At 34.8% G+C, this 23,355-nt stretch overlaps 1 protein-coding gene across 1 annotated transcript; it reads left to right on the top strand.

The window, feature by feature from the left end:
* Window positions 1–3,053: 3,053 nt before the first annotated feature.
* On the top strand, window positions 3,054–22,876 carry LOC145325473 (uncharacterized). The gene is made up of 5 exons (XM_080168459.1): window positions 3,054–3,188; window positions 9,564–9,615; window positions 9,997–10,060; window positions 21,965–22,050; window positions 22,366–22,876. Exons 1-5 carry the CDS (start codon window positions 3,111–3,113, stop codon window positions 22,422–22,424), a joined length of 339 nt encoding a protein of 112 aa, XP_080024585.1. The 5' UTR covers window positions 3,054–3,110; the 3' UTR covers window positions 22,425–22,876.
* Window positions 22,877–23,355: the final 479 nt, after the last annotated feature.

The following is a 23,355-nucleotide window of genomic DNA, read 5'->3' as shown; positions in this document are numbered from 1 at the left end:
AATATTTTTTTGGGAGTAGGGGATGAAGACACCCTCCCCAAAAATAGTTTAAAACCTTCCCAAGACCTATAAAAAGCTTCACTGTAAAGGATAACAATATCGGTTCAGCGGTTAGCGAGATCCTTCGGGACAGACAAAAAACGCTTACTACTTTATATAATAGGATATACAATGTGTCTATTAGAAAAATATTTTAAATTTTCCTTTCTTTTTAAAAATAGTATAAGAAAAGTTATGAATAAATAGATAAAATTTTAGCACAAAGGATGTATATACTTAGAAGGTAATTTGGCAAAGTAAGAATTATAGTAAAGAAAATGATGCTTTAAAATAGATATAATCAGGATATGATTTAATGCAAGGGGGGTTTTACTGTGCTTTTATATGCTTAAATTCAAATTAGGGATATAGATTGTTTTAAAAAGAATCTAATTTTTGGTAACCAGACATTCTCTCATCTCCCTCATTTTAATGACGTCACATGGCTGATTTTTGAGACACTTTGTCCAGTTACAATTTTTGGCTCAAGCCTTCTTGTTTAATTATTTCTACGGTTTTTTTCGAAACTTAAAGCGGAAACAATATATATCTTTAGAATAATTGAAAAGCAATAATAAACAACAACTTGTCATACTAATTATGTAAATTATGTATTCTAAAATGCGCGAATAGTCGAAAGGGGCATTTCACCTTCCTGTCATCACCCTACAAGGGGGGGGGGGGAGGGAGAGCGGCATAATTCTTCACATGCTAATTACACAAAACTAAGGATGACAACATCCATAAGTAGCAAAACACAAATATATCATTGATAGACAAACGGACTAAGTGAGTTATAGAGCAGATGTTCAGTGGTCATAAAAAAAGAAGAATATGTGATTGTTGAAAAAATTTATAATAAATAAAATTGTCTTTTATAGCCTGAAGACAGACTGATTTGACTGGATGGCCTTCATTAAGGAGTATCTTCACTAAAAAATCAGTCTTAAAAGCACCAAAGAAAATCTCAAGTCCCCTTATAGCGTTACGGACTGACTGACAGAAGGGATGCAGAGACAAAGTGAATCATAGATCAGCTTTACTTTTAAAAACTTATGTAAATATGAACCAGGAAATCTAACAAAGAAGAAAGCCTTTCGTACTTCGGACAAGGACAAAACAGAATATTTGAACGAACAACAACAACAAAACTGGTATTAACTTTTAACTTTATTTAGATATTCGTGGAAAAATGACTTTAATACGATATTATAAACGATTTTTTTTCTTTGTGGCTGAGAACCGTTTCTAATACAATCGGTTTCGATGCCAAACTGGAAAGATTATTAATTCTAAACGAAGTTTGGAGGAAGAATAATTTATCAACTACTGTCCCTCCCTTCCCTGTTAACATTAGAGAGTGATTATAAGTATTTTTTTCACAAGGAAATATTTGGGGATTATTTGTAAACCATATTCTCTCCCTTCCCTGAAAAGTTTAAAGTCCCCTATAGAAATGCTTCAATTTTTGGGTGAGATCTATCTATCATCATACCACACTTCCTCCTAAGATACTAAGGTAGAAGTATATTAAACTTAAGGAAAGTTTGATGGAAGAATAATAAGTTTACCATTGTCTTTTCCCTCCCTGCTAAGATAAAAGACAGAGCCTCTGAGGTAGAAGTGCTTTAATCTTGTAATCTCAGTTTAAATTCAATTTGAATGAGGTTGTGTGAGACTATAGAGAAATATACGATGTGAATTCACTTCCGTTCATGTATCACATTTTACTAACATCAGAATCGCCTTCTATTCAAAAGCACAAACTGCCCTCTTCCACTTGATTCATTATCATTGTAATTAATGAACAAGTATAGATGTATAATGCAGACAACTACCTGGCCTAAGAGGCGAAGACCCTTTTTGTCTTCTTTTTGCTCTATTGTAGGGACTCGGCTGTGTTTATATTTACGACGCTATTAGCTGATTTTAAAGACCAAATAAAAAATCGGGACAGGGACCACGCCATGTGGGCAGAGTTACATTTAGCTCATACTTATTCTATTCTTTTACTTTTATATCGCTGTCATAAAACAACCCATCCTTTGTAACTACTATTGGGCTTTTTTAGCGAATATAAAACAGTTTGCAGAGGACGTAATACTTTGCGGAAGGGAAGGCACACTGAAGTATACAGTACTCAAGCGAACAGAGAGAGAGGCCTTTTGAATATTCCTTTAACCTTATTTGGACCATACAAGTAACACTGCAAGCTTGATGGTTAGGATGTCCTCTGTTATCCTAAAAATATTAAAATTCGCCCAGGCCTAAAATGAACGAAAGAAAACTTAATATAAAAAAACGAACATAGTTACCTAATTTTCAAAGGCTCTAAATTACCTTTTTGCTTTTTTAAAAACACAATAAGAATGGAAAAACTATGTCCCTAAAAAGCGGAGCAAATAATTTTGTTGAAGGACAGTCGGAAATTTTGAAGGGTGTATCCTATTATCCATAATGGATATTGATTGAAACTCTTTCATCTTTTGAATTGTATTGTCCCTGTTTAAGAATAGACATTTCTTTATTTATCCACCAATTTTAATCTTCTTTTAATCATGTAATATGTTTAGGGGGAGAAAGTCTCTCAAAAATCAGCCACTTGACGTCATAAAAATAAGGGATTATCCATTTCTTCTTTAGGGGTCTTCTTTCCCACTTCTTCTCTCATCTCCTTCATTTTTATGACGTCACGTGGCTGATTTTTGAGTGATTTTCTCCCCCTACGTAATTTGTAATTTTAAATATATGTTATTTTTATGCCAGACGGACAGACGCTATTCCACTTTGTTTTAAAGACTAGCGACTACGCCCCTAGATTAGAGACACTAAAGGAGAACCATATTGGTTCAGTGGTTAGCAAGATCCTTTGGTAAAGACATATAGACATCCAACTACTTTTATATGAAAATATAAAAAACTAGATTATAAATCATCCTTTCAGAAAACAATCTTGTAACTTAATAACAAGTTTGTTTGGTTTTTATATTTTGTTAAAAGGTTATTCTTTGTTCAGAGTTAAGATGTTGATATGATAATGTTTACATAAGCACATTTCTACCCAACAAATAATGAAAACTAAAACAAAATGCAACCCAACTACGTGTTGCTTTGGAAGTCAAAACTTTCAGAAACTTTCCAAATCAGAGGTAATTTCTTTTTTTTCTTGTGTTTGTGTAATGCCCTTTAGTGGTATGCATACCATTAAACTGAATAAATGGAGCCAAGTTAGAACCGTTTAATTGATTTTAAACATTGTATTAAGACTTAAATAACGTTAAGATATACTTTAGAAATCTTAACAAAAGCACCAGTTTATGAAGAAATTTTTTTTGCGGGAATAGTCCCTTTCGTGGCAACGCCCCTTAAGGAGCAATTATTCGTATTTTCACAGTAGCGTATCTCCTTTTTTTAGCCCCTCGCAGGGGACTCTAACCTTGCGGGGCCAATTGCCTTACCCTGCGGGGAAATCACCTTACCAAATATAACCTAACCTAACCTAAAATAACCTATTAAAAGCAATTTAAAAAATAAATCGAATTGCCCCTTAAGGTGCGTTGCCACGAAAGGGACTATATCCTTTTTTGATACTTTAATCTGTAGTAATTTGGCCGGTTATCCGGTAATTTGGCCGGATAACCGGATATTTGCAAGATATCCGGCATTTGAAATTAGCCGGATATCCGGTATCCGGCCAAAAAAATATCCGGCCCAACCCTAGACTTAAGATATGCTTTAAAAATCTTAACAAACGTCTGCAGCTGAGCCTCAGCATATAGGTGCGCTAAATTCTAAGGTTGGAGAGAGAGGGGGAAGGAAATTTTAAACCACCCCAAGACAAATGGAAATCTAGAGAATTAAATCGGTCCAGTGGTTACGCGATCTTAACAAAGTAGCCATAATTAGAAATTGACGTCAATAATCATCAACGAATTTGACGACATTAAACCATCAGATAAAATTGAAATTTTATGAACTTAAAATGATGATATTATAAGCATAGTAGTTCTTAATACAATTGCGACTTTAAAAGTAAACCATGCTTTTCGATTTATTTCCTACGATTTTTGTTTTACCACCAAATTTGAATGGAGAGCTCGTATACTGAATATATTACTGAACAGAAAAAAACCTAATGTTAAAAATATAAACTTCTATTTTTAGAATATAACTTATTTTTAGAAATAAAAGTTTTATCTCTTGTTTCAATTATTTGACATTAAAATATAATTTAAATAGCTATAGAAATAGAGAATACACTGATTTAATTCCGGTTGAAATTTCTTTTGAGAAATATCAAGTACCACTTCCCAAACGCTTTATTATATAGGTCCAAGAAGGTTTTTAAAAAAAACTATTTTTGTATTATCATTTAAACTCAATTCGATAGTGGACGGTCGACTCCTACCTCACCCCCCCCCCCCCCCGTCATTGCCTAAGCAATGTATTTAGACAATTTAAACAAATGTCATTTTTTCTATGATTAAAAAAAGTGTTATTTAAACCGATTTCAAAACAAAATTTAGAATATTCTTCTAGTAAAAAAATTATGTATCATGGAAAGAAAACGAAGTAGCGGGTTTCGTGACTTTCGTCGCATTTTCACAGTAGCTTTCGAATGGTTATATTCGGTTAGGTTAGGTAAATGTTAATGATTGCCCAGCATGGTTGGGATATAGGCAGCACATGGTTAGAGCCCCCCGCAGGTGCTAGAAATAGGAGAAAAGCTGCTGCGAAAATACGACGAAACCCTTTACTTTGTTTTATTTCAATGATCAAAAAAATGATATGTACTGTGTCCATCATGCATTTTTCATATTCAGTTCTACAGGAATAGGACAATGAGATTTATATTTAGTCTTTACATAATCTAAATTCAGAGCTATGGATTTGCTTTTCAAATCTGTTCGAAGAGAAAAAAAAAACTATTGTATCTCCTTTTTTAAAGACAAACAAGGATGACAACATCCAGAAAAGCCCTAAAATAACTTCTCTATTTTTATCAACTTTGTGAATCGACTAGCAGCGACTGCGACGGCCCTATAATCTAGAGGCTCCCTATTCTAAGAGATATGGAAGGGTAAAGAAATAGCCTAAAACCTTCCAAAAATCTATGTGGAGCTCCCTTCAATGGATAAATCAATCGTTAAAGTATTTGTCAAAATATTAAGTTACAAACAACAAAAAAACCTTACTACTATATTTAATAGGATTAATCCCTATTATTCTAGCAATGCATAGAACATAATATCAAAAGCAAAAAACCTATGCAATATTGAATATCTCATATTGTTAAAATTGAGGAAAGTCCCATAGAAAATCTTTCTTTTACAACACAAAGCGAAATGAAAATACTATACAAAGTAGATTTATTTTTAAAAGCGGAGATTTTCATTAGTTAGGGTCTGTCCGGCCGTAACAGATTAATTATTTCGTTAATTTAGGCATGTTAGGATTGTCCTATATCAGTTAGGTAGAATTCAGAAAGCATAGCAACTCAATAATTATTATCAGAAAGTCCATATGTAAATTTTTTACTTTTTAAATTCCACATTTTATATAATACTAGCGGCTTCGCCCCTAGCCTCTAGGGGCAAAGGTGGTCAAAAAGGACTTAAGGAAATCTTCAGCAAAAAAATGGGGGGGATTTTTTTGTTTTTTGGGGAGTTGGGGGTGTCCCATCCCCCGAAGAAAATAGCCTAAAACCACCACAGGACCAGTGGGTATATTCCCTGAAGAATAGAATCCGATCGGTTCAGTGGTTACCGAGATCTTAAGGGACGGGCAGACTGACATCGTTCTACTTTGTATTATAGATAATCATCATATTCACTTCATATTTGGAATTTGGATTCCTTTGACCGTTAGAAATAATATTAGAAGCAAAGCATTTCTATGATCAAGTCTTAAATTTTTTTGTATGAATGGCCGTCTGAAAGTTTCTAAGAAGATAAAAACAAGGATGACAACATCCATAAGTAGCGAAGCACAAAAAATCGTCGATTGGAATACGTACAGGTAGATTTAAAAGGTTTTTACTAAAATCAAGAATAGATTTATTGGATAAAATAAACATGAAACCTTGTTTTATTTTGCATGATGACGATGATCAAAGTAAATTATATTAAAGATGCTCATAACAATGGGAAAAATTATTGGTACTTGCTTACATGTGGTAGACTGGAGCACCGAAAACCCCCCCCCCCCCCCCCGCTTAGTTTTGACAAAAATCAAAAATAAGGGGGGGGTAGTTTTTTAATGTCTGGAAAACGGCAAGGAGGAAAAAAGCTCAGCAAGGCAAAGACTTAACCCCCCCCCCCTTAATTTTGAAGAAAATCAAAAATAAGGGGGGGGTAGTTTTTTCACTGTGCAACACGCCAGAAAGTTGAGTGAGGTAAATCAAGAAAATCCAGTATACCAGAGGGGAAACCTTATTACAGGGATATTCATGTTTTGGGGCATAATTTCCTTATTTATTGACTGATTTTAGTAAAAGGTTTTAATTTTGCGCAAAATTAAAACCTTTTACTAAAACCTTGGTATACTGGATTTACTTGATTTACCTCACTCAACTTTCTGGCGTGTTGTACAGTGAAAAAACTACCCCCCCCTTATTTTTGATTTTCTTCAAAATTAAGGGGGGGGGTTAAAAACTACCCCCCCCCTTATTTTTGATTTTTGTCAAAACTAAGCGGGGGGTTAAAAACTACCCCCCCCTTATTTTTGATTTTTGTCAAAACTAAGCGGGGGGGGGGGGTTTCGGTGCTCCGGTCTTCACATGTAAGCAAGCACCAAATTATTTTGATACAGATATCCCATAAAAGTTTGAAAATTGCATCAAAATAAACAAAGATATGGGGAAATATGTAAAACATATAAAAATAGCCAAAAACCTGATAAAAGGCAGTCTGGCCGTCATGGTTGTTTTATTAAAACGACAAAAAATTTAATTTTTAAATCCTTAACTTAAAAAATTTGGAAAATCGGACCATATACACTGAAGATATGGAAAAAAGTGTTAAATATATAAAAATAGCCTAAAACCTGCTAAAAAGGCAGTCTGGCCGTCTTGGTTATTTTGTTTAAAAGACGGGAAATTTAATTTTGATATACATAACTGAAAAATTTTGAAAATCGGACTATAAACACCGAAGATATGGAGAAAAATGTTAAATATATAAAAAAAACAGCCTAAAACCTGCTAAAAAGGCAGTCTGGCCGTCATGGTTGTTTTCTTTAAAAGACGGAAAATTTAATTTTGATATCTATAATTGAAAAATTTTTTAAAATCGGACCATAAACACTGAAGATATGGAGAAAAATGTGAAAAATATAAAAATAGCCTAAAACCTGCTGAAAAGGCAGTCTGGCCTTCATGGTTGTTCCTTTAAACGACGGGAAATTTAATTTTGATATCTGTAACTGAAAAATTTTTGAAAATCGGACCATAAACACTGAAGAAAAATGTGAAAAATATAAAAATAGCCTAAAACCTGCTAAAAATCGGTCCGAACGCCAATGATGTTTTATAGTCAATTGTGGTCCCTTATGATGGGAATGTTGTCAAAAAATTTCAGCATTCTATCTTTTATAGGAGCTGAGTAAATCCCATTTTCCCCATAGCGTTACGGACTGACGGACTGACTGACGGACGGACAAAGTGAATTATAGAGTAGCTTCGCTACTAAAGAGTAGCTTCGCTACTAAAAATATGCATATTAGACAGTTGCTGATTCGTTTAAGCAAATTATATCTGAGAGAAAATATAAATATTAACATGGAGAATAATGATGTTTTGGTATAGTGTGGTATCCGCCTCGGTTAAATGGCAGACACCCAAGTTCAAATGATTACGGCAGTGCGAACAGACGTGGACACATATATTATAGAGAAGCTGCGCTTCTCTAGCAATCACTAAATAATAAACAGAGTCTATTCAGATGTTACTTTATTCAGGGTCTAAGGTTTACTAAAGTTATATACAACAAATAATAAATACACAGATTGGAATAAATAATCCTAAAGCAAAATCAATATAATATACATATACAATAATCAGATTGGGCAATAACGATCCCCCATCCCTGGAAAGGGTGGGGGAACCTAACAATACAGCTTAACCATAATAAGGCTGTCAAAATCTATCATTAATTTTAAAGCATAGGGAGGGGTCAGGCTGACCCCTTCCCCGGGGGAGGGCCCTCGGCCCTTCTCCGAACCAAGGTCAGGGTTGCCACAGAACATGGCTCAAGGTTGCCGAATACCACAATAGCCCCTAAACCAACTACAGCCCCCCCCCCCCATTACGCTTCTTCATTATCTAATAATGTGTTCCTAGCCTCTGCGGTTAGGTTTAACCCTACGGTTGTTTCCGTACTCTACCCTACCCTTAACCTGACCCTAAAACAACCTTTAACTATTGAAGGGGATTTAGTGAGGAGTTAATAATCACAGTATAATTTTCCTTTTTTGAAGCACATTAAAATAAGTTGTTTAAACGTACTATCACAGTTCGTTTACAGGGAAGCTTTGCTACTAAAAATAACTATAAAATCATACCACCATACTTCTCCCTTTAGATATATATGCACATAGAAAAAACCCGGAAAAAATATAATTCAATTTTGTAGCAAGAATTTGAAGAACGCTTTCAAGAATCCTTCAACATTTTTCATTTTTAAACAAAATTCCTTTAGATTTTTCAAGTTTTTGATCAATCCTTTTTAAACTTTGTGTAGAGAAAATATTTATATATTATTAGAAACGAATGTTTTCCATTTGTCCGTTTTAAATGTGATTTTCTTGGTTGCTTTTAAAGATGAGAGTGTTTACCAGCAACCGTGGTTCAACACGTAGCGCATCCGCTCGTCGTCGGGAAGGTGATGGTTCGAATCTTGGTCCGACACCGCGTTATAACTAAAGACGTTAAAAATAGTTCATATTACTGCTATGTCAGATGCGTGACATAAATAGGGGGAATGCCTTGGACCAAAACAGGCGCAACTCATTACCATGCACAGTTAGGACTTCTCAGACAAAGGTCGTGCAATCAAGGGGTTGGTTGTTTAATGGGTGTTAATACCCTAGGCGATTGAGTGCGTTACATTGCAATTTAAAATGCAGAGTATGTTTAAAGGTGACGTGGAGATGATTAGTACCAGAAACGTCACCACGCCCCTAGAGGTAATCAATAAGCTCAAAGATGGGCTTATGTACTATTAAGATAAACATAAACATAAACATATTTATTTGGGCATAAAAATTAAACAAAAAACAGTCATAAAATCAAAAAAATATAATATACAATTAAAATTACTATAACAATAAACAACCTAAATCCTAATCAGTTCTGCCCGGGTAACCATGAATAGATCACTATGGATCTGTCTACTTTGCCCAAAATATATCAAAAAGATTGCAAACTACTTTTGGGATATTGAGATACACAAATGTGTTGAAAACATAGAGAAATCATTGGGAAAATCGTGGAAATTTGAATATATTTGAGCATATTTTTGTTCTAGTCGCATGAGAGTGGAGGATTTAGTATGAAGAAACTTTTCAAATCAAAGCCAAGTAAGTTTATTTTCATATATCTATCAGGTCCCTGTAGAATTAATGAGAGGCTATAGCCAAAATTTCTTTTAACAGCTTTGTCTGAACACAAATTGGGTGTTTCTAAAGTACCTATCGAGGACTGACAATTCCCCCCCCCCCCCTACCCTAGTTTAAAAATAAATGGAAAATAAGGGGGTGTTTTTTTTCTTCAAAATATGGGTTGAATGTTGGCAATGGCTATTTCGAAATGACCGTCTGTCTAACTTTCTGTAAACAACATGCTTTTTTTCGGCCGATATTTGAGATAGGAGGCTGTTTTTATTAAAATTGTCTTTAATTAAAGACAGACGACTAAAATTTTCACAAACCACAATTGTTCTATAATGTTCCTTTTTTTAGAATCTAAGAAAAGTCGAGGGAAACATCATTGGGCTGTGCTCAGAAATACTCTTTTATTTGTCAGGTAAAACATAATTGTACAGTAGCGCCGACTATTTATAAAACTCTCATTCTGTACGTCCGTTCGTCTTTCTGGCCTTGGATTAAATATAATTGAAGAGTACCTCTAATCTAATTTTCCCGGATAATATTCAAGATAGACGGTTAATTTTTTTGTCAAAATTTTATATCAAGCATCCAGCATGTAATTATCTTGGTCCGCCATTTGGTAGTCATGCTATGAAATATAAATATTAAGAAATATTAAAATTAAGAAATAGAAAAATACATGTCAAAGGTTTTGTGATTTTTCCAAAAATCTGCGCTTCAAGTGATCTTCTCCGTATTCCTGTCCATGATTTTTTGTACTTCTTTACCTGTGGATGATAATATCCTTGTTTCTTTCAATATTTTTAATTTAATTACGACAGTAAATATAAATAGATAGTACAATAAAAGCCTTCTGTTTTCGGAAGAATTTTAAAACAATAGAATAAAATTTTCCATTTTCTTTTATTCAAATTAGATTTGTTTTTGACTTTTAAATTAATTCTATATCTTCTATCAAAATATGCGAAAAGCCAAAGGATGAAGAAATTTAGTTTAGGGCTCGGCAGTTGTGCCTCGGCCACTCATAAGCCTCAAATTTTCAACCGCTTGTGCGCATAAAAATCTGAAAAGATGGATTTTGTGTTTTGTGGAAAAGGTTCAGACATCCAGCTGAAATATTAAAAGATTGTTTGTGATCCACTTTCATTTTGAGGGAATTGCCAAATTAATTGTATTAACTCTAGCCGGGGTAAAAGTTTGTTAATGTATAAAGTTAGTTTATATTTATCTTGGTTACAAGTTTTGTTGTCCTGCTAACCTTTTTTTATGCTTTTTAGATGCAACAAATTCTTAGTAATTTTTTACTTCGATTTATTTTATTATGCATTCCATGAAGCAGCTCATAGTGCCTAATAAAACTGACGTCATATAATACAAATTGCCAATAATAGGCCAGTATACGTTGTAATGGGCCAATGGTAAAATGTATATTGGTTTATCATTGGTCATTTGTATTGTATTAGTATGACGCCATTTTTATTAGGCACTATAGGCTGCTTCGCATTCCACTTTTGTTGTTGTAAATTTACCTCATTATCGATACAAATTAAAAAAAATGTCTTACTTCTTTAATAAAGCACTAGCGGCTACGCCCCTAGAAGCATCTAGGGGCACTTTACTTAAGGTAGGAGGAGGAAAAGTCGACCTCATCCCATTTAAAATTTGAGTTTCAAAAAGATAAAAAAATATTTTTTGGGGGGAAGGGGGTTATGTATACATACCATGAAGCTATTTGATTTTATATGCTGTTTAAACGATTTTTCCCCTCTCACTTTTTATCCATAATCAAACAGACAATAAATCAAGATTAAAAGAGAAAATTTGTCAATGGATTTCTTAATCTTTGGATACAAAGATGTGATAAAGAACCTTTGTTCCATCTAAATATAAACATTGGTAACTGCAAATCTTTTCTATGATTATAGTATGACTGTGCGTATTTAAAAATATCGGCAAGTTTCCTGTTCACACTGCATCCACCCTAGGCACAGTAGTTGTTATAGGACCTCTCCTTCACTTTTTTGATCCATTCCCCAAGCATTTCCGATTTACCCTTCTATTAGGACTCCGCAGCTGTGCATTAGCCGCGAATATGAATTAAATTTAAATCCGTTTGCATGCTTTTAAAGTTTTATTGAAAAAGAGATTGCCTTATTTAGGTCAGGTTTAGACTTGAAGCTGATTTTTAAGGTTGTTAAAGGTTGATTTTCCTGATATTGCTATTCACAATTGTTGTTCTTCCTATTGCTGCCGTACTTCATATGGATGTAATTGTGCTTGTAATTTGATTACAAGATAATACAGACCACATATGTGTAATGTGTATGTACCTATGACAATATAATTATATGCATGTATCCTATGCCAAAAAAAAGATAAATAAATGTTAATAAAGATTTTCCAAGAATAATAATAAAGAAATTCATTTCAAAATATAAAAGCTAATGGAGAAATCTTTGAACACCCACTGCAATTTTTTTAAAAGTATAAAAAAAATTTGCTATAGGGGTAAGATTTTTTAAGAACCATATCCATTGAGGTTGAGAGAATAATCCCGGGAAAATAGTTTTTAACCTGCCGTAGATCAACACTGAGCTATCTTAAAATTGTAAAAAGATCGGTTTCGTCATTCACGAGATCACTTTGGTTATTGTCTGCCTATTTTTCCCACTCTCTTTCCATCTCTTAAGTAATTTCGATAATTTTCACTTTATAACCAAATATTTAATTATCAGTTTTGCTTAAATCCATTTTAAATATTCAGATCTTTCAATGCTTCGCTATGCATAGACTTTATTGTCTTTGTTAATATATGTAATGTAGCTATTAAACCAATGACAAATTACTTTTTATTACCCCTGGCCTGGTAAAAGAATATTAACCCCTAAGAAATAAGGATAACAATCAACATAAGCAGCGAAAGGAATGAAGACAGACATACGGACAAAATTATTATAGTGACAGAAAAATGTAAAGTAGATGATTAATATTTAGAATATTCTTTTCTCGTATTTATTCGAATCCGGTGGATAGGAACCGGTTCTCATCCATACGAAAAAACGATGTCTAGCATCGTATTATATCCAGCTTTCTACGAATATAAAAATGTACAATCATAAGATTAAAACCAGTTTTTTCAGCCCGTGCCTTCAGCACCTCGGGGCTAAAAAAACTGGTTTTAATCTTATAATAGCACATTCTATATTCGCGGAAAGCTGTTTATAATACGATGCGAAAAAAAAACTATTAAAAAACTATTGTCTCCTATGCAATAGTTATCAGCTAATCCATCTAGAAAGTAAGTCGTGTAGTAAGTGTTCAATGGAAAAAGGGAAATTAACCAGCTAACTGTGTATAATAGCATCCGAGAAAATTACTCTAATAATACAAACGGACAGACAGCCAGACATGATGAGTTGTAGACTAGCTAGGCTAAATAATAATAAGTCAAAGAGAGAAGAGAATCTAATTTGTTCATTGGATAACTGTCTCATTAATCCATTTCGGTGGCAGCTACAATGTTTAGATACTCAGCGGTTATAAAATACGTATGTCCCTCTAACGTCCCTATATTAGCCGACAGAAATTTAACAATTGACCGAAAAAATGAAGATGAAAATTTTTATTACAGATCAATTTTTTACCCTTTTAAAAAACACTGTCCAATTGCAAAGTTTCGAACCTATCAGACCTTTCTAACTCTACTTTTGGATCTTTTGATCCTTAGCCCTTTTATCCTTATGAACTTCGGTCCCTAAGGTCTAATGTTTCTCGGTCTTTTGTCCGCTAGGTCTGATGTTTCTAGGTCTTTTGTCTTTAGGTCTCTAGTACAAAGGCCATATCATTATTCAAGCCCTTTTTTTTAGATTCTAGACTAATAAACTTACAAACATAAGGTGGGTTTAATTATTTTGGACCTAAGATAATAGACTTATTACAAAAGATATTCAATCAAATTCAATGCACATACATAAATAATGAGAGGTGCCTTAAATTTATACTAAAGAAATTTTAAGCTTTTTCAAACTTTTAAATACGTAGTCCTTGTACACAGAAGCGGTGTAGTCTTTCAATTATAACAGATAGATCCTGTATAGATACTAGGGATACAGGAATAGGGTTGTGTCAGAATATAATAAACAACGGCTACTGTTGGATTGTTTTATTTACTAAGTATATTTGCGATTACTTTTATTTAATGAAATCTTCTAATTTTTAACATGTACAAAACGGCCTGCTGTATTGCATCAAGATCCATGACAGATCTATATAGGAAATAAACGTCTATAATCGAGCTCGAATTCTCCAAGTACAGAATGTTAAAAACTCATAGTGCTCCAATAATCCCTATTAAATTCTCATTGACCAGAACAATAAGACAATAGAAATAGAAGAGTAGAAGAATATTCTGAACCCTTTTTTCGTCAAATCTAAGAGAGAACATTCCTAGCAGACAAAAGTATTGTTTACTTTCGACTCAAGCTGATGTGGATTCTTAAAAAATGATAGACTCGCTATTCGATATTGAGGCAAAATTATTTTTGTGAAAAATCATCCAAAAGCACATTAAAAATCTACAAAAATTAAACAAAATCATATGTTAATAACCCTCTTAAGATTTTATTTCATTTTTGTAAATTTTTTTATTCGATTTTGGAGGATTTTTCACAAAAATAATTTTGCCTCACCAGCGAGTTGCCAGCCTAACTTTTAAGAATCCAACTTTGTTTCAAGCTTTCAAATTGTAAACGAAATTTTTGGGCAATTAATTCTGATTCCGCAAAGCTTTCTACTAAGAAAATATACTGTTAACAGCTGACTTTTATGTATGTATGAAATGAAAAAAAACATGCCTTCGTAGGAAAATGTGTACATAATTTCAACCAATGAGATCCAATGTAAATTCCGATGCGATTCTCCTATTGGCTCAATCAGACATTCCCTCTCTTTCTTAGTACCTTTATTAATAAGACCCATTATTCTACTTTTAGCATCATTAATTCAGTTTTTTTAATTCATGTTGCTATTTGAATAACATTGAAGTATATGGTTTCTATTCATAACTCAGAAAATTTAAATTTATAATATAGTAAATCTAAGAAAACTTAGTTTTAATATAAATTGATTAGTGCGACACTCCCGTAATGTGGCCTGATATTAAACTAAACATTTTAACCCTTTCAGGACGAAAATTTGAAAAATGAAAAATATTAGGTGTATATTCTTTAAAAAATGTAAAAAAAATGAAGCAAAACGTTATATCGTGTATTGTTACATTAAATATAGATAAAACAAAAAATTACCGAATAAATCAGTTAAACAGATATTATAAAATAAGATGTTAAAGTCATATCTTTATGTGCAACTTAATATTTTTAAAAGAAAGAGAGAGAACGAGGGGATAGAGAAAAAGGAGAGAGTGAGAATGGGGGGATATATATAGAGAGAGAACAGGGGGATAGAGAGAGAGAGAGAGAGAGAGATAGATAGAGAGAGAGAGAGAGAGAGAGAGAGAGAGAGAGAGAACGGAGGGATAGAGAGAGAGAAAGGAGGGGGAAGTACATATTGAATTTTTATATAAAATAAATATAAATAATATATAATACAAGATATTTTATTTGGACATACTAACGTGATAGAGCAGCTATGTAAAGCAATGGAAAAAAATAAAGATTTTGACTTTGACTTCATTGAAGGACATAACAGTTTCAAAAATTTTATTGTCGAGTTTGAATTCGATAGGACAATTTTAATATGCCTAAATTAACAATCAAAACTATCTGTTAGGGATATTCGGATGGACAGACCAACCCCCAATGTAGAAAAGTTTTGCTTTTAACAAGAAATAGATCATTAACATTATACAATCCCTTTTCAAACTGACCAACAAATGAGGTCCATACTGGCAAGCTATGTAGGGAATATTAACACAATTTTCAGCCATTGCATTGAATAGCAAATGAGAAAATTACTTTTTCCTCTAATCCTAGCCAACAGACGAACGGACGGACATTTTGAATTAGAAATAAGCAATTATAGTAACAAATGTCTATTATAATCTTGATTAAAAATTTAAGCCATCTAATTTTGAGAAAACAAATATTTTAGAGTGAAGTATAGAGTAAGAAGGATAATTTCAATTCTAAAATTTCTTTTGCTCAGGGAAGGAGGTAACATATGACTGTAAATTACACTGTTAACCTAAGTTTAGTAACCACTTTGACTAAAATAGTGTTCAAACTCTTAAATCAACAGAAGGCTTACCTTTGTTTATCATCATGGGGGATGTAAAATGAATATAAAACATTATTTCCTAAGATCCCTGAGTTTAAAAATCTTCAACAAGGATGATAATATCCATAAGTAGCAAAAATCCTAATAGTAAAAGTAAAAACACTTAAGTAAATAGAAATAAACTCGGCATAACCGACAGTTAGACGAACGATGATCAGTGCAGTGGTCACACAAAATATTAGTACTCTTTGATACCAGAAAATAAAATTGTGTTTATGTGCAGTACTGATTGATCAACGGAACGCAGACAAAAGTGCATTGGTCTAAAAAATAATAAATCTTCTATATTAAATAGCAGAAAGGAAAATAAACATTTCCCCTACAGTGATTTTATTTTTCACAGCACTATAGACAGAATAACGGACTAAGTGAGGAATAAAACTTTTAAAATTTAAATTAATTGACTTCGCTACTAACATTTAACAGGTATATAAGGATGACAACATCCATAACTATAGAAGCTCTTGAATTTAAAAAAACAAAAGGCAAAGCAAATAAAAGCAAAAAGGGTGCACAACAAACAGACATATAAAGTAATGATGCATAGTGAATCTTTACACAAAAAATATCTTCGATAAAAGCTGGGAAAATTATTTAAGAGCATTACCTATAGACCGACAGACAATATTATTCTTAGAGTAGACGTGCATTGGTCAGCAAATATAAAATAAGTCTTCTGTCTTAACCCTGAAAGATCGGGCCCTCTACAAATTCTTAACTGATCGGATTTTATACCTTAATAATTGCATTAGCATCCACCTTTCCAGTACGGATATTTAATATTCTCAAGAGCATTACAGACCAGCGAACAACGTGAGCTGTAGGCTAGTTTATTATATTTGCCAAGTTTATTTGAATGTATTAAAGTTTCAAATAATCAAAAGGTTATGATAAGTTATGTTTTAAGAATTAAAAAAAAATACTGCTGAGATTCTTTTGGACACAACTGTTCTTGTTTATACGGTTTTTTTTATCAAAATAGAATCTTTAAAAAAATGTTTAAGAAGAAAATATCATAAGATTATCTACAATTATTTGCTATAAAAATTCAAAAAAGATAAATTCTAAAAAGGAATAAATTGCATTCTGATATAATACCTAGTTCGAATGGTTATATTTATTAAACATACTTATTAGAAAAGTGGTTGATCTTCCCCCTAGAAAAATAGCGATATTCGGATCAGTTAAGTCATTAAAGAGATTTAACAACATAAAAATATATATTTTCAAGTATTGCAACTACTTTGGATACATTCCAGTAATCTAAAGGGATAAGACAATGGACAGTTATTTATATATTTTACACCGCCAATTACAAAACTACCCATTTTAAAGATTAAATTAATTGTGAAAAAGTTTTTCCAAACCTAGGGTTAAAATGGGTAATATAACTATTTCCAGTCCAATGTTCTCCTCCTTCCCGACTGAATTCAACAAATTTATTTCCTAGCACAGGATTTACAAACCGGAGATAGTGGTTCTGTTTGAGTTTGTGTATGTGTGTTCTGTGTGTGTGTGATCTTGTGGGTGTGTGTTTCTGTGTGATGTTGTCTGTGGTTGTGTAATGGATATGAAATATACATGGATATTATAACAGGGAGAAATAACCTTTTTTAAAGAAAAATAAGAGTATTAAAACATGGTGTGAAGCGCCATAATTTTTTGATATTCTGAGGTTTTCATTTCTTTGGCTATATGTGGCACCCCCAGGTTTGGGGTAATTTTTTTTATTTTTTGGGTATTATTAAAAATATATTCTTGCAATTTAAAGGGTGGGCAGAGCTTTTGTGGTATTCGGCAACCCTAGGCCATGGTTTCATGGCAACCCTGCTCCCGACTTGTAGGAGGTCTGATGGACCTCCCTTGAGTAGGGGGGTGGGTACACCTGTCCCCTCCCCCATGCATTAAAAGTATTTATAGTTTTGACAACCCTATTATGGTTAATCTGATTTGCTTGGTTCCCCACCCCTTTCCAGGGATGGGGGATAAATGTTGCCTATTTTGTTTATTGCATGTATATATATATTTAACCTTTGATTTAGTATTAATTATTCCAATCTGTGTATTGATTATTTGTTGTAATATAAATCAGTAACCTTTAGACTCTGAATAAAGTAACACCCAATTAAATTCTGTTTGTTATTTGGTGATACATAGAGAAGCCCAGCTTCTCTTCGATTATACTTGTCCACGTCTGTTCACACTGCCGTAATACCCGAACTTGGGAAGCGGCTGACAAACCGCGACCGCTACCACAACTTTTGGTGACAGGTGCGAGGTTACGGCAAACACAAGTGTAGAGCAGATGTGCAGCCGAGACTAAGGTACTCCCAGCAGTGAACTGGCGAAACTGACGCCCCACCAGGTGCCGGTTGCCTGTCAGTCTGTCATTGGGGAAGGTATAGGGAAGCCCCGGGCATCTAGGGATAACCCTCAATGGAAATTAGTAGCTAGCCAGGAACAGACAACTAGGTCCCCTCCCCAGGGCACCGCTGTGGCCAGAGACGAGAACCCGGCCGCCGAGAGCCCGCAGCTGCGAGCGATGGGATGGTGGCCGTCCGGCCGGTGCTCCCACTGGTGGATGGTCCTGTGGGGCCTACTGCTGGCCGCTGTGTGGCCCACGGCCAGCTAAGTCCTGACAGGGTGGGACTGTGCCAACCCCACTCATGTCACAGCCTTCAACAAGGATCAGATGTGTAGCCAGGAGCCACTGCACCAGGAGGTGCCCTTGGGCCATGAAGTACACATCCTGCAGCAGGTCAAGATCCGGGAGACTACTGGGTACAGCTGCCAACTCACGGTGTCCCAGTGGACCTTTTGGTGTGGCGTCTGGGGCCACCTGAAGGTGACATCGGTCCCCACCCTTATGCGGCCAACCAAGATTGACCCGGAAACTTGCCGGGACCTAGCCCGGAACCGAGTCTACAGCCTGCCAGGCAAAACAAAGCCATTGACATTTCAGCTGAACCACCCCCTGTTTTTCACCCTAGATATGGTGGGGGCGCTGGTAAACAGCCCAGAGGGTGTGGGCTGTGAAGGAGAGGATGTACACTTTGAAGGCCAGCTGTATCGCAATGAGTTGGTGCTCCAGGAGAGGAGGCTGCTAGTCAAGGAGGAGACCTATGTGGTGGAGGACGGACGGGTGGAGTCCCAGTCCGACCACCTGACCCTGTCCTGTCCCCAGTCTGAGCTGTCCTGCGTTAACGGAGAGGCCATGTATGTGTGGGACCACCTGGGAAGGGATTGCCCCTTGAGAATGATCCGCAGCCTTCAGCCTAGCCTGGTGATGGATGCATTCTTGGTGGACCAACAAGCACAATTCTTCATCAACATGACTACACCCATCTCTATAGTGAACTGCGACTTTGAGGCCCATGCCACCAACCACCCGGCATTGTTCGTGGCGGCTGACCCGGCCGCGGCGATGCTGCCCAGGGTGTCGACCAGGGACGTGGATGTCCCCCTCCAGGCCCAGATACACACGGCCTACATCAGGTTCACCCTGGAGACCCGGATGCGGAGCGCAGCCGCAGAAGTGGTGGCTGCAAACTGTTGGAAGCTCCAGCAACTGGACTCCAAGGGAGCACGTTCTCCATCTTGAGGGGAGATGTGTTGCTCCAACTTAACTGCCAACGAAACAAGTATGTGGTGCGGGAGAGCAGCAAGTGCTGGGACAAAGTGCCGGTGGAGCCCACCGGATTTGTAGATGCAGTTACAAAGGTGTACAGCAACCATGCCACCAAGATTCCCTGTTCCTCCACCTACCCCTTAACTGTGCACGCCGAGGAGGGGTGGATAGAGCTGACTCCAGCCCCTAAGAAGAGGCCGCCCCCGCTGGAGACGCCCAAGCAGCTGCTGACTGAGCCCTTGGATGACTTTAGCTCGGGAGGGTTGTATTCCCAGGCTGAACTGAATGATTGGCAGCAGCTACTGTCGTTCCCGGCGTACAAGGCCGCCATGCTGACCGGCCTCTCGTACGGCTCCTGCGTCCAGCAGGGGAGCTGCTCGGCCACAGGAGACCATGGAATTGTATCCTACAACATAGACAGATTGGCGGAGGAAGGGGAGGAATCACTGGACCTCTGGGCTGGCTTCAGACAGGCCATCCATGAATGGGGAGATGGCGCAGCCATACTGTGTCTGTTGCTGTTGATCCTCAAGCTACTGGGTGACCTGACAATTATCTTTCTGGCAGCAGCACAAGGAGGTGTACATGCCGCCCTAAATGCGATGTCTCAAGTGTTCCTGTACCACCCAACGCTCTACCGCAAGGCCTTGGCCAGGGCCAAGGCCAACCACACCAAATCTCGAGACTTCTCGGTAGACTGGGATGCCATTCCCATTGGCCGGGAAATGGCCGTGGAAATGGTGTCCATGAAAACCTGACCCCTCCCCCATGCATTAAAAGTATTTATAGTTTTGACAACCCTATTATGGTTAATCTGATTTGCTTGGTTCCTCACCCCTTTCCAGGGATGGGGGATAAATGTTGCCTATTTTGTTTATTGCATGTATATATATATTTAACCTTTGATTTAATATTAATTATTCCAATCTGTGTATTGATTATTTGTTGTATTATAAATCAGTAACCTTTAGACTCTGAATAAAGTAACACCCAATTAAATTCTGTTTGTTATTTGGTGATACATAGAGAAGCCCAGCTTCTCTACAATTATACTTGTCCACGTCTGTTCACACTGCCGTAATACCCGAACTTGGGAAGCGGCTGACAAACCGCGGCCGCTACCACACTTTCCATTCCGAACGTCTTCACCTAAATTAAAAGAAGCTTCATTTGATTTTTAAAATATTTGCCAATTTTCTAAAACAAATCTTCTTTTCTGTTTTCATTTTGTTGGATAAATATATTTACCAAACTTCAATTAATTTCTTTTGTTGGTTTTATTTATTTTGATTATGAAAAGCAAATAAGACATAATAGAATTAAAACAAGGATGACAACTTCAGCAAAAGCGCATCCCAACAAATAAGACAAAATGGCAATCCAACGAACAGATCCACCCCTGAAATATTGATACTAAATCGTCCAAAGATATGTATAAATAAAAATTTAATGAAGTTTATTTCTAACCGATTAAAAATCATGACCACTCGACCGATTGAAATATAATTGTTCAGTTCATATAGCTTTAGACATTATTTTTTTTTTAAATTTAGGCCTTGGAATGGTTTTAAGCTATTTTTCTGCCACCTCCTCTTCTTCCCTATTTCTTACTAAACCTTACATGCTAGTGGCGGATCATCTAAGCAAATCAAAATCAAACTTGTATGCAAAATTATCAAAACCAAAATAAACGTACTGACTTTGTTTGATCAGAGCTACCCGTCACGGACGGACACACCCTTAATGTATTTGAATGTTGTGGTAATAACAAGGTTGACAGATCCAATTTCAAGTTTTTACAAAAAAATGAATAAATTTCTAGTCTTGTCAGGAAGGTAGGGGACATTGGACTGTAAATGGCAGTGGGACCCAAAGTTTTAGAACCCTGTGATCCAATTTAAATTTTTATTGTTTGGTTAAGAACTATATTTTTGGTTTGGTTACTCTTATGGTCATTGTTATATCTCTTTTTTTGGGTTTTGGTCAGAAATCAAACTTTTTATCCTTTTAAAACCACGTTGAATGTGTTTCAAGAGGGTAAATGACATGAAATCTATGTCTTCCTTTCAAAAAAGTAAAGATGCAAAGAAGATATTTTTCGAAAATCTTTACACTTTAGTTAACATATTTTAGGGCTGTAAAAGTAATTTACTGTAATGCATCAAATATAGTCTCTACGCACTTTACATTTTTACGGAGCTTTTCTGCAGTTTTTCTTTCTTTTCCTTCTTTTGTCCCCAACAACAACTTCCTCATCCCTATCCCAAGACAAACGAACTGAATGAGAGAAAAGAATAGACTATATAGCGCTCATTTTTAAAATTGCATTGTTGTGGCTGCGCTAACCGTATGGCTTAGAATTTATATATACATCTCTTATGAATTATTTTTTTTTAGTTTGTGCCGTAAAGTAAACCTGAGTCGGTTACCCAATGAAGAGAGCAGTACCGACGATCCGGAACGACCATTTCCCAGATTTTTAGGTAACCATTTTACAAGCGTAGAAACACTATACTTTTTGTTGTTAAAACCACACTAAAAATTATGTAAAAGGGACGTTTACTTGTAATATAAGTGATACATTTACTTTGTAGAAATAAGATACAATTAATTTTAAATGAACATTATTTAAAATTTCAAACTCGTTTTAAATGGACAGCTTTCCGTGGATATTAATATGAAAAACTATAGGTTAAAAATCAGTTTTGTTAGACCCGAGTTTTCATGAAAATTTATTTTCATCTTAAATATTGCCTAAAACTTTTCTTAAAACTATTATTACAATGAAAAATTTTCAGGGCAAGTATATACAGACAGTTATGAACAACCAGAAGACCAAGAGTTTGCTTCAAATTAAAACAAATCCTAAAACCATAATATGAAGATAAAAAATAAAGAAGTGATATAAAAAAAGAAATTAAGATTAGTTTGTACTTTGAAAACCCCCTAAAAGTGCTAGAAAATTACAAAGAATACCCCATATAAATATAAAGTGGAGAGAATGAATCTGTTTTCTGTTATTGTGATAGTTATACCTTATCCTTTAAATAGATATTTTTTTTATTTCTTTGAAGCCATAAAAAATATTTTTGAGTCAATCTATTTTTGAATGATTTTCAGATTATATTATAAGAGAATTTAATAAGAAAAAAGATAAATTTATTTTGTAACAAGAATTGCAAATGAATTTCCATAATGAGATTATTGTAATGATCATATCATATAATTACGATGTATTAATTATTATGTTCAGGGTGAATTACTAAAAAGTTGTACTATTTCCTCTAAAAGTTAAAAAATTTTAATTAAAAAAATACATCTTGATTTTTTTAAAAAGCAATATATTTTATTAGTTGCCAATTTTCTGGCATTTGAATGAAAGTTAGTTGTCCATTTTATCTCTAGCTCTATGCTATAACTTTTAATAACAAATAAATTCAAAATTTACAAGTTATATTTTTCAAAACTTACTTTTGTAAAAAATAATTATGGTTTATCCTTTCATAATTATAATAACAATAATATACATTCAGACAAAACATAAAATTACACAAAAATGCAATTAATCTTGTCAATTAAGAATAAAATCAGAAATTATGATTTAGAATTTGATAATTATAGTAAATGTTCTGTATTTGTACCCATAATTTTTAGTTTGTCTAATCTTTAATTTTGTGTTTAAATGTCTGTTTAGATTACAGTCATCTAATTTTATGGACCCTCCCCCCCCCCTTCCTTCCTACCATATCCTAAAAAAGTGTGTATAACACTCATATTAAAAAAGACCC

This window comes from Acartia tonsa, chromosome 8 (genome assembly GCF_053477335.1).
Source record: "Acartia tonsa isolate MP-2025a chromosome 8, ASM5347733v1, whole genome shotgun sequence".
In the NCBI taxonomy this organism is placed as follows: Eukaryota; Metazoa; Arthropoda; class Copepoda; order Calanoida; family Acartiidae; genus Acartia; species Acartia tonsa.
Note: the sequence above shows the minus strand (reverse complement) of the source record. Positions and strands in the feature narration are given on the sequence as shown.

Excerpts from the sequence above, each read along its gene's own strand:
- LOC145325473 (XM_080168459.1), top strand. The coding sequence starts at position 3,111 with ATGAAAACTAAAACAAAATGCAACCCAACTACGTGTTGCTTTGGAAGT. Across the intron at positions 3,189-9,563 it reads AGAAACTTTCCAAATCAGAG|TCGCATGAGAGTGGAGGATT; the intron begins GTAATTTCTTTT and ends TTTTTGTTCTAG. Across the intron at positions 9,616-9,996 it reads ACTTTTCAAATCAAAGCCAA|AATCTAAGAAAAGTCGAGGG; the intron begins GTAAGTTTATTT and ends TCCTTTTTTTAG.